Raw genomic sequence first — 14,118 nt, forward strand, 5'->3', positions numbered from 1 at the left:
TGAGACCTGATTTAATACCCAGGATGTGATCTATTCTGGAGAGTGTTCCATGTGTATTAGAGAAGAATGTGTATTCTGTTGCTTTGGGATGAAATGTTCTGAATATATCTGTGATGTCCATCTCATCCAGTGTATCATTTAAGGCCTTTATTTCCTTGCTGATCTTTTGCTTGGATGATCTGTCCATTTCAGTGAGGGGAGTGTTAAAGTCCCCTACTATTATTGTATTATTGTTGATGTGTTTCTTTGATTTTGTTATTAAGTGGTTTATATAGTTGACTGCTCCCATGATAGGGACATAGATATTTAAAATTGTTAGATCTTCTTGTTGGACAGACCCTTTGAGTATGATATAGTGTCCTTCCTCATCTCTTATTATAGTCTTTGGCTTAAAATCTAATCTGATATAAGAATTGCCACCCCTGCTTTCTTCTGATGTCCATTAGCATGGTACATTGTTTTCCACCCCCTCACTTTAAATCTGGAGCTGTCTTCGGATCTAAAATGAGTTTCTTGCAGGCAACATATAGATGGGTTTTGTTTTTTTTATCCATTCTGATACCCTGTGTCTTTTGATTGGGGCATTTAGCCCATTAACATTCAGAGTAACTATTGAGAGATATGAATTTAGTGCCATTGTATTGCCTGTAAGGTGACTGTTACTGTATATTGTCTCTGTTCCTTTCTGATCTACCACTTGTAGGCTCTCTCTTTGCTTAGAGGACTCCTTTCAATTCCTGTAGATCTGGTTTGATGTTTGCAAATTCTTTCAGTTTTTGTTTGTCCTGGGAGATTTTTATCTCTCCTTCTATTTTCAATGATAGCCTAGCTGGATATAGTATTCTTGGCTGCATGTTTTTCTCGTTTAGTGCTCTGAATATATCATGCCAGCTCTTTCTGGCCTGCCAGGTCTCTGTGGATAAGTCTGCTGCCAAACTAATATTTTTACCATTGTATGTTACAGACTTTTTTTCCCGGACTGCTTTCAGGATTTTCTCTTTGTCACTGAGACTTGTAAATTTTATTATTAGATGAGGGGGTGTGGACATATTCTTGTTGATTTTGACGGGGGTTCTCTGCACCTCCTGGATTTTGATGCTTATTCCCTTTTCCATATTAGGGAAATTCTCTCCAATAATTCTCTCCAATATACCTTCTGCTCCCCACTCTCTTTCTTCTTCTTCTGGAATCCCAATTATTTTAATGTTATTTCATCTTATGGTGTCACTTATCTCTCGAATTCTCCCCTCATGGTCCAGTAGCTGTTTGTCCCTCTTTTGCTCAGCTTCTTTATTCTCTATCATTTGGTCTTCTATATCGCTAATTCTTTCTTCTGCCTCATTTATCCTAGCAGTAAGAGCCTCCATTTTTTATTGCACCTCATTAATAGCTTTTCTAAATTTCAACTTGGTTAGATTTTAGTTCTTTTATTTCTCCAGAAAGGGCTTTTATATTTCCCAAGAGGGTTTCTCTAATATCTTCCATGCCTTTTTCAAGCCCGGCTAGAACCTTGAGAATTATCATTCTGAACTCTAGATCTGACATATTACCAATGTCTGTATTGATTAGGTCCCTAGCCTTCAGTACTGCCTCTTGTTCTTTTTTTTGAGGTGAATTTTTCTACCTTGTCATTTTGTCCAGATAAGAGTATATGAAGGAGCAAGTAAAATACTAAAAGGGAGGCAAAGACCCCAGGAAAATACACTTTAACCAAATCAGAAGAGATCCCAAATCGTGGGGGGGAGAAAGGGGATAAAAAGAGGTTCAGAAAAAAAAATTTAAAAAAGAATACAAATAAAGAAAAAATTAAAAAAGAAAATATATATATATATATATTAGATAAACTAGTTAAAAAACTTTACAAAAGAAAAGGGTAAGAGTTAAAAAAAAGTTAGCAGAAGAAGAAAAAAAAATTGAAAAAAAAAATAAATTAACTGTAAGACTAAAGAATCATGGGGAGAAAGCCATGAGTTCCGTGCTTTGCTAGCTCCTCCTCTGGAATTCCGCTGCTCTCCTTGGTATTGAACTTGCACTCCTCGGTGGGTGAACTTGGTCCTGACTGGATTTATTTATTTATTTATTTATTTATTTATTTATTTGACAGAGAGAGATCACAAGTAGACAGAGAGGCAGGCAGAGAGAGAGAGAGAGGGAAGCAGGCTCCCTGCTGAGCAGAGAGCCCAATGTGGGACTCGATCCCAGGACCCCAAGATCATGACCTGAGCCGAAGGCAGCGGCTTAACCCACTGAGCCACCCAGGCGCCCCCTGACTGGATTTCTTGTTGATCTTCTGGGGGAGGGGCCTGTTGTAGTGATTCTCAAGTGTCTTTGCCCCAGGTGGAATTGTACCACTCTTACCAGGGGCAGGGCTGAGTAATCAGCTTGGGTTTGCTTTCAGGAGCTTTTGTTCCCTGAGCGCTTTCCGTAGAGTTCTGGAGGACGGGAATGAAAATGGTCGCCTCCCAGAGGAGCCGAGAGCCCAGTGCCCCACTCCTCAGTGCGCCCTCAGAGAATAGCACCCAATAACTCCTGTCTGCCTGAGCTCTGGCCGCGCTCTGAGCTCACCGAGCCTGCGACCGGTTCAAGGTAACTCTGAGCTGAGAGCTCACTCCTCATCTCTGTCTCTGTAGCCGGCTTCCCCGTTCTAATACCTGCAAGCTCTGTGACACTCAGACACCCCGATCCTTCTGTGACCCTGCTGACCTGAGGCCACGCTGACCCCGCATGGGCTTCACCCCGGTGTAGCCTCTGGAACGATGTCCCTCAGCGGAACAAACTTTAAAAGTCCTGATTTTGTGCTCCGTTGCTCCGCCGCTTTCCAGGAGCCAGCCCTTACCCCTCCCCAGTCATCTTCCCGTCGCTTTGGATTCACTTCTCCGCCAGTCCTGCCTTTCAGAAAGTGGTTGATTTTCTGTTTCTAGAATTGCTGTTCTTCTCTTCGATCTCCCATTGGATTTGTAGGTGTTTGAAATATTTAGATAAGCTATCTAGCTCATCTCCTGCTACCTGGTGTAGTCTCAGCCTGCTACTTCTCTGCCATCTTGACTCCTCCCCATCATTCTTTTTTTTATGTAATTTTATTTTTTTAGTGTTCCAAGATTCATTGTTTATGCACAACACCCAGTGCTCCATGCAGTACATGCCCTCCTTAATATCCACCACCAGGTTCACCTGTCCACATACCCTCCTCTCCTCTAAAATCCTCAGTTTGTTTCTTAGAGTCCACAGTCTCTGGCTTCATCTCCCCCTCCAACTTCCCCCATTTCACTTTTCCTTTCTGTCTCCTAACATCCTTCAAGTTATTCCTTATACTCCACAAGTGAAATCATATGATAATTGACTCTTTCTGCTTGAATTATTTCACTCAGCATTATCTCCTTCAATCCCGTCCATGTTGATACAAAATCGGGTATTCATCTTTTCTGATGGAGGCATAATATTTCGTTGCATATATGGACCATATCTTTTTTATCCATTTGTCTATTGAAGGACATCTTGGCTCTTTCCATAGTTTGGTGACTGTGGCCATTGCTTATGAACATTGGGCTCTTCTTTTCACTACATCTATATCTTTGGGGTAAATACCCAGTAGTGCAATTGCAGGGTCATAGGGTAGCTCTATATTTAATTTTTTGAGGAATCTCCACACTGTTTTCCAAAGTGGCTACACCAACTTACATTCACACCAACAGTGTAAGAGGGTTCCCCTTTCTCCACATCCTCTCCAACACTTCATTAGATTTTGACGTAGTATTCCAAGACTCATTATTTTCGCATAACATCCAGTGCTCCATGCAATACATTCCCTCCTTAACATCACTGGGCCAACACATCCCCCCACCTCTCTCCCCTCTAAAACCCTCAGTTTGTTTCTCAGAGTCTACAGTCTCTCACGGTTCATCTTCCCCTCTAATCTCCCCCCTTCATTTTTCCCTTCCTTCTCCTAATGTCCTCCATGCTATTCCTTATGTTTCACAAGTAAGTGAAACCATATGACAATTGACTTTCTCTGCTTGACTTATTTCACTCAGTATTATCTCCTCCAAGTCCCATCCAAATAGATGCAAAAGCTGGGTATTCATCCTTTCTGAGGGCTGCATAATATTCCACTGTATATATGGACCACATCTTCTTTATCCATTTGTCTGTTGAAGGGCATCTCAGCACTTTCACTTTTGCTTCATACAATAAATAACTATTTTATTCGGAAAATGGGGTGGGGGTGGAGTGGCCCAGGAGGGTTCTGTGGGAAGCTGGCATCCTGAAAGTGAGGAGTATGTCCACAGCCAGAAAGGGCATCCTAGGCCAAGGCCTGGCACAAGGGTATACAGGGTATGGTAGAAAAATAGGGAAAAGTCAGTGTGCCAGGCAGGAGCTGAGGGAGAGGGAGAGGAGGAGGATCATGATCTGACCATGTTGTGGAAGGGGCATTGTTTTAACAATACCACTATTAAGGACTGAAGACCAAATTCCTCCCATAGGGGCTTAGGAGGCCCAGCACCTCTAGGCCACTGCCGATCTCCCAACCTCATCTAGAATCCAACCTCATCTTTTACCAGCTGCCTTCTAGCCTGCCAACCCCTCATCCCCCAGCCTTCTAGTTCCTCAAATAGGCCATGCTTTCTTCAACCACAGGGCCTTTGTACACGATGTTACCCCTGCTTGCTTCACTCTTTCCTACCTCTCTCTGCCAAGTAACTCCTCTGACATTGGTCATCTCATCTCTTTCATCCCCTACTCAGAGAACTGCTCCCCACCTTCCCTGACAAAGTCACTTCTTCCTATTCTGTGCGCACCCAGCCTGTGTAGCTCTGAGCAGGATTATACTCTGTGTTTCCTCCCTAGCCCTTCATTGTCTCTCTGGAAGCCAGATGAGCTCTTGACACACGGTGGTTAAATGAACAGTTCTGTCACTGCACTTAACATCAGAATTTGTCCATTTACTCGCTAAATACTCATGGACTCCTACTGTGCACAAAGCCCTGTGCTAGGCTAAGCATTTGTGTAATTGTCACCTTTTCTACAAACTGGAAGCTCTCTGAGGGCAGAGGTCATGTCAAAGGTAAATGTCTCACCTACAACATATTCTATTGGTGGCCCTGCCACCCTCCAACTGTCCCAGAGTGAGCACGTGGCAGTGGTGCAGGTTGCTACCACACTCCACATCTGACCACCAGTCCTGCCACTCAAATCTTCTCCTGCCCATACCTGCTAACCTAGCATTCTCAGGCCACAGTAATTCCCATCTGGACTGGGCCACAACATGCACCAGCACCACATGACCATCAGTACGATCTAATTCAAGGCAACCACAGCCATGTGTACAACCTGCCTACAACACTGTGCTGACCCTGCACTGCCTACAGTGCAAATCTCAGAAATCTGAATGTAGCCTCCAAGGCCCTCCCATCTGTTTCCCACCTACTTCTCCACTCAGTGCTTGCTATATGCTGCCTCCATTTCTAAGTGCCAACAACAACAAACCCAGTCTTATTCTGCACTCATGCCAGGCAGCTTCTTGCCCCAATGCTCTCACTCAGCTGTACCCATGAAGTGCCTCTCTCTTTACTATCTTTATTGGCTCAGTATCACTAAGTCTCTGAGGTGTACCTCATGCATTATCTTCTCAGGAGGGACTCCCTGTCCTCAGCTGAACATTCCTCTTTACCTGATTCTGTTTCTCTTTATACATGTAACATTTACTTATGTGTCTCTCCTGTGAGCACTTTTAAGTCAAGGAATGTGTCTTGTCATAGTACTGCCAGACCCAGCATAGTACTTAGTATTAATAAGCACTCAGTAACAGTTGACAAATTAATCTTGGATGGATATGTACGTGGGTGGGTGGATGAGTGGATGGATGGATGGATGAATGGACAGACAAGTGGATGGATGAATGGATGACAGATGGATGGATGGACAGACAAGTGGATGGATGAATGGATGATGGATGGGTGGATGGATGGATGGATGGATGGACAGATTGATGAATGGATGGATGGGTGGTTGAATAGATGGAGAGATAGAAGGAAGGAAAAATAGATGTGGTTAGAAGAGACTTCCCAGAGGGCAGAAACAAACTCTTCTTTTCCTACAGCATTTATTAATTACTACCATGTAGCAGGCTTTGTGCAAGGCACTTGGACATATTATCCCATTTGATTCTCATAACAATCCTATCAACTAAGTATAATTATCCCATTTTATATCTGTGGGAATGAAGGCCCAAGTGTTATAGCTAGAAAGTGACAGAGCTGTCTCAGGCCTCCAAACCTTCCCTCTACACCACTTTGAAACAGAAGCACTCTCTTGGGCCTCTGAACCTGCTTATTTGCCTTGAAAGACGGGGAAAACACAGCCCAACAACCTTCAATTCTGCACAGTGGAGAGGTCCCTCTTCATCCCTTCTGCAGGAGACTAAAGTCTACATCCAAGTAACACTTCCTAGTACATTCTAACGAGGCTCAAAGTGGAGCCTCAAAAGTGGCTCAAAGTGGTGCTTTATCTACTACCATTTTTCTAAAACAGTGATGCCTTACTATCTCAGTATTCTGGGTAGATTTAAGGTAAATATTCTCCTACAGAGCCAAGAGTGAGGAGCCAAAATGAACATATACTGGGGGTGGGGTGAGGAGGACTTTACAAAAACCACATGGACAAGACTGAAACTGCCCCTCCTAAAAGAACATGGAGACCTCTGGCTGGAGAGGTAAGAGACTCTTCCAGAGCCCCATGGGGAGCTCACACAAGAAAGACAAGGAAAGGGATCTACACATGTTAGAGCTCCACTCCAGGAGTAAAGCCAGGCTCCCTGCATCCATCGCATGGTCTCTATCTTCAGTGGATAAAACTGTGGAATACCCAAAAGCATGTGACTTGGTGGTCAGCTGGCCCAAGCTCCCTTAGACATGTCCATATGTCTTACATAGACACTGAATCAGGGAACAAGAGACACTTGACTGAGTGTACAGTGCACTTCAGGGAAGGCATCTGTGTGAGGACCCAGGTATGCTTACACCAGGGCATACTCTTTTTCTCTCCCTTGTCTTGCCTCTTTCTCTGCCTGATGTCTGTTCACCAGGGCATACATATCATTTAGCAATGACCATTTACTGAACCACCCTCTGTGTTAAGATCCAATCATATGCTGCAAAGGGTCCTACCTCCTTAACCACAACACTACACCAAGCTTTTGATGGAGTTGTGAGGAAAAGGAGTGAATGGGAGGATATGGGAGAAGAGGTTTGCTCAGGAAAAGCATTGGCCATGGCGTAACCCCAGAGCAGAATGTTGCATGGTAGAAACAATATTTGCCTAACTCTGAGACACACATCTACAGCATAATAATTGCCTGGACATCTGTCTCTCATCATCTCATGCTCCACTCTTACCAGAATCTCTTTTCTACACCCTCATCTCCTTTCTGAGGGATTTGAAGTGGAAACATTATAAAGCACAGCTGAAGTAAACCTTTAAAATGAGAGTTAAAAGTCAAAATATAGGTAAAGAGTGAGATAACCATATAAAATGAGATAAATATAAATTACTACATAAAATAGGCACTGAGCTTCCTAGAAGTCAAGACAAAAGGAAAAATGTGATACACTCCATAGTTTTTAAGAGCTAATAAATGGTAATATAGAATAGCTGGTAGGATGTGGGCTCTGCGTTCATAAGGTCTGGATTCAGAACCTATATTGATCAGCTATCAATGCAGCTCTACCTCTGTTCACACTTAATGCCTGGCCTCTCTGTGCTTGCAGGTTGCTCCATCACTGAGGCTGTGACAATTCTGGGGAACAAGCTCAGAGATTACCAGGGGCAGTTCAACACCACCCACCTGCTGGCCCTCTGTGACTACTTCCACAACACTTTTATCCGCCACTACAAACTCTACCAGTATGTCCTGGGCCAGGACCAGGAGGTCAACCTGACCGTCACACACCTGGAAGTGTGTGCGCCGCCCCATCCCCTCCCTCTGGCTGAGGGCATGGACAGGGACATCTGGCAGCTTGAGCAGCAGATGGCAGAACTCAATATGGCTGAGGTGCAGAAACGCACGAATATGTTGCTCCTAAAGGAGGCATTGCACCTGGAGCAAGAGCACAAGCTACAGAGAACATTCTCGGAGGTGCCTGAGCAGCCCAGTCGGGTTCTGAAGAGAGAGGTAAGGCTGTGCTTGTGAGGTGGAAAGATGTTCACCTGTCACATACAAATGCCCATTCCTACCAAGAAAACATGGCGGCTGGAGTCATACTCACAGAGAGGACCCCATTGTCTGCACACATGGGATGGGGCAGAAGGGGACAGACAGAAACTGAACATGGGGCCACAGGTTTTGTGTGCATGTTTCATGAAACATCTCTGTGAGATGTAATTCATGTACCCATTTTAGTAATGAGAGGAGTGGAGCTCAGGAAATTTAATTGACTCACCCAGGGTCACCAAGCTAGCAAGGGATAGAGTTTACATTTAGGCTAAGTCTTGGCTGACCCCAAAGTCCAAGTTATTTCCACTGCAACATTCATCAGTGACAGATTCCACTAAAGAAGACCCTAGGCTCTGAATCACCACAGATTCTCTCAGTGTCCTTCATCCTTTGAGGCCTCATAGTGGGGAAAGATGATACAGGAAGGGCCAGTGGGGATAGCCCAAGTGGGTGATATGCTGAGATAGGCAAAGTTGTGGGCTAGGGGATCAGAGAGAACCTAGAAGAGTCTGGCATGGATCTAAGAAATTGGGCTCCTTCGTTGACCACTCTTAAGACCACTGAGGCTCCAGGAGCCAGAGGCTCAATGACCAGCTCTTTACTAATCGTAACTAGGATGGCCCCAGAGCCACCAACTTCTTAAGGGCCTGGAAGAGTCCAAATTCATTTTTTAATCTAGACATAGGCACTTATATCATCACTGTCACATCATCTGTAAACACAGAGACAATTGTCCTCATATGTGTGTACACAATTGTGTACATGTGTTGGGGAGATTGGGGCTGAAATGGAGGTAGAGAGTCCCAGAGCCTATATATTTCAAAAGGTCTCTAAATCATCAGCCAAAAAGTGACTGGCCCTATGAAATATTCCCTTAAATATATATAAAACATGGGGAAAATCTTTAAAGAGAAATTAGCACAACAGAATAGATGATACTCTTCTAAGGTTAAGTTAAGTCTTCAGAGAAATAATACATCAGGCTGCCATGCAATCTTAGAGCATTCAGATATCCAGCAAACAAGAACACAGCAGAATCTAAGCAACAGCTTGTCTCTACCCGCTCTGGGGGACCTTACTCAAGAATGTGTGGACAAGGCCAGAAATGTGAGGGGCTGCCTTCCCTCCCACTCTTGCTGCTTCTTGTTCACACAGTTGTCCTTCTCTGCCCCTCCCAGCTTCCCTTGCCAGCCCTCATTACTTTGCTGTTGGCCCTGCCTTGTAGAGCTCATGGACTAGAGTCCCCTCCACTGTGTGCCTTTAGTCTTGTGCCTGAGCTGGAGATGATGAACACCACAGGATAAAATGATACATCCTCTTGGAGAATGATCCTTCCCAAGGACTTAGGGGAAGAATATTATTTTTATATAAAAACAGTCAGGAGATAGTACAGGGCAAATGTCAGGTTTTGCATGAATTTTTAAGTTAAAATATGAGATCACAAAGAGATATCTTCTAGGCAATCAGATACTCCAAGAATGTCCCCTCCAGACAAGCACAAATTCTCCTCTACAGTTTGGTTGTTCAAACGGGGAATTTGGAGAAACACAGTTACATGGTCCATGTCTCCAGGATTCCATGATGCCATAGTCCTGATTGAGATGACAGATAGTGTCTCCTGTTTAACATGGCAGATGGTGGCTGAGTTTCTATTCTTCTCATGACTGGCTGGTTGAGGGACAGGCCCACTGTCTGAGTAACTTGCCCTGTCCCTTCTGATAAAGCCTGCTACTAGAACTTCAAGATGTAAAAATGAGATGAGGGCAGGAGGGTAGGGAAGGGGGATAACATCCAAATGGAACACGCATTGATCAGAAGGTATGGGAATATGCGACTGGCCTATAGACCCAGAACAATATTAGTAATAAATGACCCACTCAAATAGGGTTATTGCTACAGTAGTCCTGAAGTGAGAAGGAAAGAAAGTCCAAAAAGAGAGCTATGGGAGAAGGCTATGGGACAGGAGGTGTAGTTTAAGGAGAGGATAAGAGCCACGGCCAGCCCACAGCAGACTGGGAGGGAGGCGAGAGACTTCATTCTCCTTCCGGCCTCAGATCTCCTGCCAGCGCCTCCCATTGGCTGAATTCAGCCTAAAGCCAGAGGGGTAAGGTAGCCAGTTGAGACAGCCTTTATAAGTCAGACTCTCAGAGCACAGAGTAGGGTGGAGAATGGTGGCCAAGAGAGCTGGTGGGGGAAGTGGAAAGTTCTAGAATAGAAAAAGGAGCTGATGTGTTCAGCGTTGGATCCTGTGGAAAGACTGTATCTGCAGACAGCCTCAGCCTTTCCTAGGGCCCTGATCACCAGCCATGTTCCGTTTCTTCCAGGAGTTAGAAAATCTCATCAGTGAGGCCATTCACATCCAGATCGAATGCCTGAAGGAGCTGCTGCAGTATGAGATACAAATAACTTTTGACATTTTGGATCTGAAACTTCAGAAGAAGACTTTGAACCTCAATGCTCCTATTCCTTCCCCACTTGCAATCACTGGCCAGCAAGGGCAAGATGAAGCTCTTAAGTTCAACAAAGCAAACAAAGGAAAGAAAGCAAAAGCAAAGAAGAAGTAGAAAGCCATTGGTGTCCATTGACTGAAGACACTGACTGAGGAAAAGCCGTTGACAATTTTGGAAGTATTATGTGATGTGCTCAGCACCCAGTAGATCAAAGGTTTCTAGCAATTAAAAGAAATAAAACAACAGTCCTCATATTTCCTCTTCTGTCTTCCTCTATCTTCTATCCCATGAAAATCCAACCCAAATGGATTTTTCCTGTGTGGTGGAAGAAAGCTGTCTTACTCTGCTGAGCACAGAATTTGTGTTGCATGGGCAGGCAAACATCACTTGTTAACTAAGGCTGAGTTTAGACGTTAAAGATAGAACCACCACCAGTAGGTTTAAGTGGATAAGAGTGAGGGTGACACCAGACACCAGGAAGGAATTCCAGCTAACATAGTGGTTCTCTGGCTAGAGTGGGAACAGGACCTAGGATTCTGTTTCCATTCTGCAGTTTGTACAACAGGACTGACAGCCCACAGCCTGTTATGCACATGCCAGTCTCTCTGCTAGAAGACCTAGAGCTGCCTAGAACCTATGCAAAACTCTTCATTTTGTGAGAACCTACATCACTTAGACTGAGGCAGGGGTCTCGGTACTGCCCGAAGCCAGAGAACTGCCTTTGAACCCAGCTCTGCTTCTGGTCTGCTGTGTGACCTTGCCCACATCCCTTCTATCTCTAGGGCCCAGCTCTCCCTCTTTGTTAGGTGGGGGTGTTGCCAGCTGGTGTCAGGTCTTTCTCCCACTCTAACCTGGAGATGATGAAGCAAGGTTAGCTATTCCCATTTTTCAAGGGGTTCAAGAGTCAATGGGATCAAGTACCCACATCAAGGTCACACAAGAGGGAGTGAGAGAATTAGGACTAGAGTTCAGGTGTCTGGACTCTTATTTCTGCACTTTTTCCCCTACAGCATCATGTCTTATGGTGATAGGGAAACAAATCCTGTAGTAGTTGGCTTATCACAGCCATGTAACTGACAAGAGACTGTGGCTTCCAGGATCAGGGCAGAAAAGATATTGCCACTCACTGTCTCTTTCACTTTCTTGGCAAGAAACTGGGCTGAAAGCTCTGTTCTCATGTCCAGGAGACACTGGAAGTAGTGGTTGTCAATCAAGTATAAAAGGGTTTATAGCTCCTTCTTACCTTGCCTTTCTCCACATGGATGGTGGCTCAACCATCTCATCCATACTCAGGGTCCCAGCCTTGTCCTGTCCCTGTGTCTGGTGCCCAGATAGACCCACAGAACCCCTGAGGCTTTGAAACCTTTCAGTCTCAGGCCACTTGGACACAAAGGTATGGACAGTGGTCTGTTGGTGCTGTCCTCCCCACTGGAACTGGACCTTTCCCAGGAAGTCTCCTGCCAAGGGACCCCCAGTCACTATCCCCATGGATGGACATACAGCCTGACCAGTATCCTCCTATTACTCCTCCAGCAAGGGGATGGGTGCTCCCTGTAGTGGCTGTGAGGGAGAAGAAAGTGTCTCTTGCAGCCCTGTGTCCACACGGTCAGCCTGCAGGGCCCTCCCTCCCATTGAGGAGTAGCTCTTCTCCTTAACCTGGAAGGGTTGGAGTCAAAACTAGCATTTCATCCCCACACTAGGTGGAGATGTTAAAAATATTTGGGGAATGAAGAAAGAAAGAATGAATGAATGAGTGAAAATGTTAAGAAAACCCTGGAACTTCCTTTCTCTGTCCAAACAGATATGAAGAATCTTTTTTTTTCCAATTTATTTATTTTCAGAAAAACAGTATTCATTATTTTTTCACCACACCCTGTGCTCCATGCAAGCCGTGCCCTCTATAATACCCACCACCTGGTACCCCAACCTCCCACCCCCCACCACTTCAAACCCCTCAGACTGTTTTTCAGAGTCCATAGTCTCTCATGGTTCACCTCCCCTTCCAATTTACCCAAATTCTCTACTCCTCTCTAACGCCCCTTGTCCTCCATGCTATTTGTTATGCTCCACAAATAAGTGAAACCATATGATAATTGACTCTCTCTGCTTGACTGGTTTCACTCAGCATAATCTCTTCCAGTCCCGTCCATGTTGCTACAAAAGTGGGTATTCATCCTTTCTGATGGAGGCATAATACTCCATAGTGTATATGGACCACATCTTCCTTATCCATTCATCCGTTGAAGGGCATCTTGGTTCTTTCCATAGTTTGGCGACTGTGGCCATTGCTGCTATAAACATTGGGGTACAGATGGCCCTTCTTTTCACGACATCTGTATCTTTGGGGTAAATACCCAGGAGTGCAATTGCAGGGTCGTAGGGAAGCTCTATTTTTAATTTCTTGAGGAATCTCCACACTGTTCTCCAAAGAGGCTGCACCAACTTGCATTCCCACCAACAGTGTAAGAGGGTTCCCCTTTCTCCACATCCTCTCCAACACATGTTGTTTCCTGTTTTGTTAATTTTGGCCATTCTAACTGGTGTAAGGTGATATCTCAATATGGTTTTAATTTGAATCTCCCTGAGGGCTAATGATGATGAGCATATGAAGAATCTTACCAGACTTCTCAGATATAAAACACTCCTCCCTCTTGCTAAGGTAAAACAGAGTTGTAGGCTTTACCATATGATGGAGGTAGGAATCTCTCCTACCCTGCCTTCCCAATGGAATCCTCCACTGGGCTCAGCCCTGTGCTAGAAGTTTCTACCCTCAAGAATTTCTCCTGGGGACATCATGGTAGCTCAGTCAGTTAAGCATCTGACTCTTGATTTAAGCTCAGGTCATGATTTCAAGATTGTGAGATCAAACCCTACATTGGGCTCCATGCTGGGCATAGACCCTGCTTAATATTCTCTCTCTCCCTCTCCTTCTGCTTCTCTCTCCTCCTCATGCGTTCTCTCTCTCTCTCTTAAAAAGAAAACATGTTTCTCCCCAATTAGCAAGGGAGACAAATACCCCAAAACCCATCAGACTTCCACAATCATTTGGTGGACAAGGACAAATGAGGATAAGCAGAGGAGGCCTGGAGGTTTGTCTGGGAGGGAGAGGGATACCCTAAGCATCCTGCCTCCTCCAGCTCCTACTCAAATATACAGAAGTTCTGGTTTCAGTGCTTGTTAAATATCCATTTCAGGGGTAGCTGAGTTGCATTTGGGAAGGAGACTGGGACAGGGAAGTCACAAGAGACCAAAAACAAGGTGAGAAGGCACATCAGTGAGTGGATTTAAGGCCTGCATGGGGACAGGAGTGGAGGCCTCAGACCACATATACACTGAGAGTTAAAATTGGGCCTTCTACATCAAGGTAAGATCAGAGAATGGGTGATCCCCTTGGGGGATCTCCCCACCCCCCTGAGAAGAAGCCCTGATCAGGCTTTTGCTGCAACTCTCAGAGGACCC

At 44.9% G+C, this 14,118-nt stretch overlaps 1 protein-coding gene across 1 annotated transcript in view; it reads left to right on the forward strand.

The window, feature by feature from the left end:
- Positions 1-10,773, forward strand: part of C11H8orf74 (chromosome 11 C8orf74 homolog) — a 35,828-nt gene extending 25,055 nt beyond the window's left edge. The window contains exons 3-4 of the mRNA XM_044268077.1: positions 7,764-8,167; positions 10,534-10,773. Of these exons, the coding sequence (XP_044124012.1) occupies positions 7,764-8,167; positions 10,534-10,773 (644 nt within the window). The remainder of the gene's footprint in view (positions 1-7,763; positions 8,168-10,533) is intronic.
- The last annotated feature ends 3,345 nt before the right edge of the window (positions 10,774-14,118 follow it).

Source organism: Neovison vison, chromosome 11 (assembly GCF_020171115.1).
Source record: "Neovison vison isolate M4711 chromosome 11, ASM_NN_V1, whole genome shotgun sequence".
Taxonomy (NCBI): Eukaryota; Metazoa; Chordata; class Mammalia; order Carnivora; family Mustelidae; genus Neogale; species Neogale vison.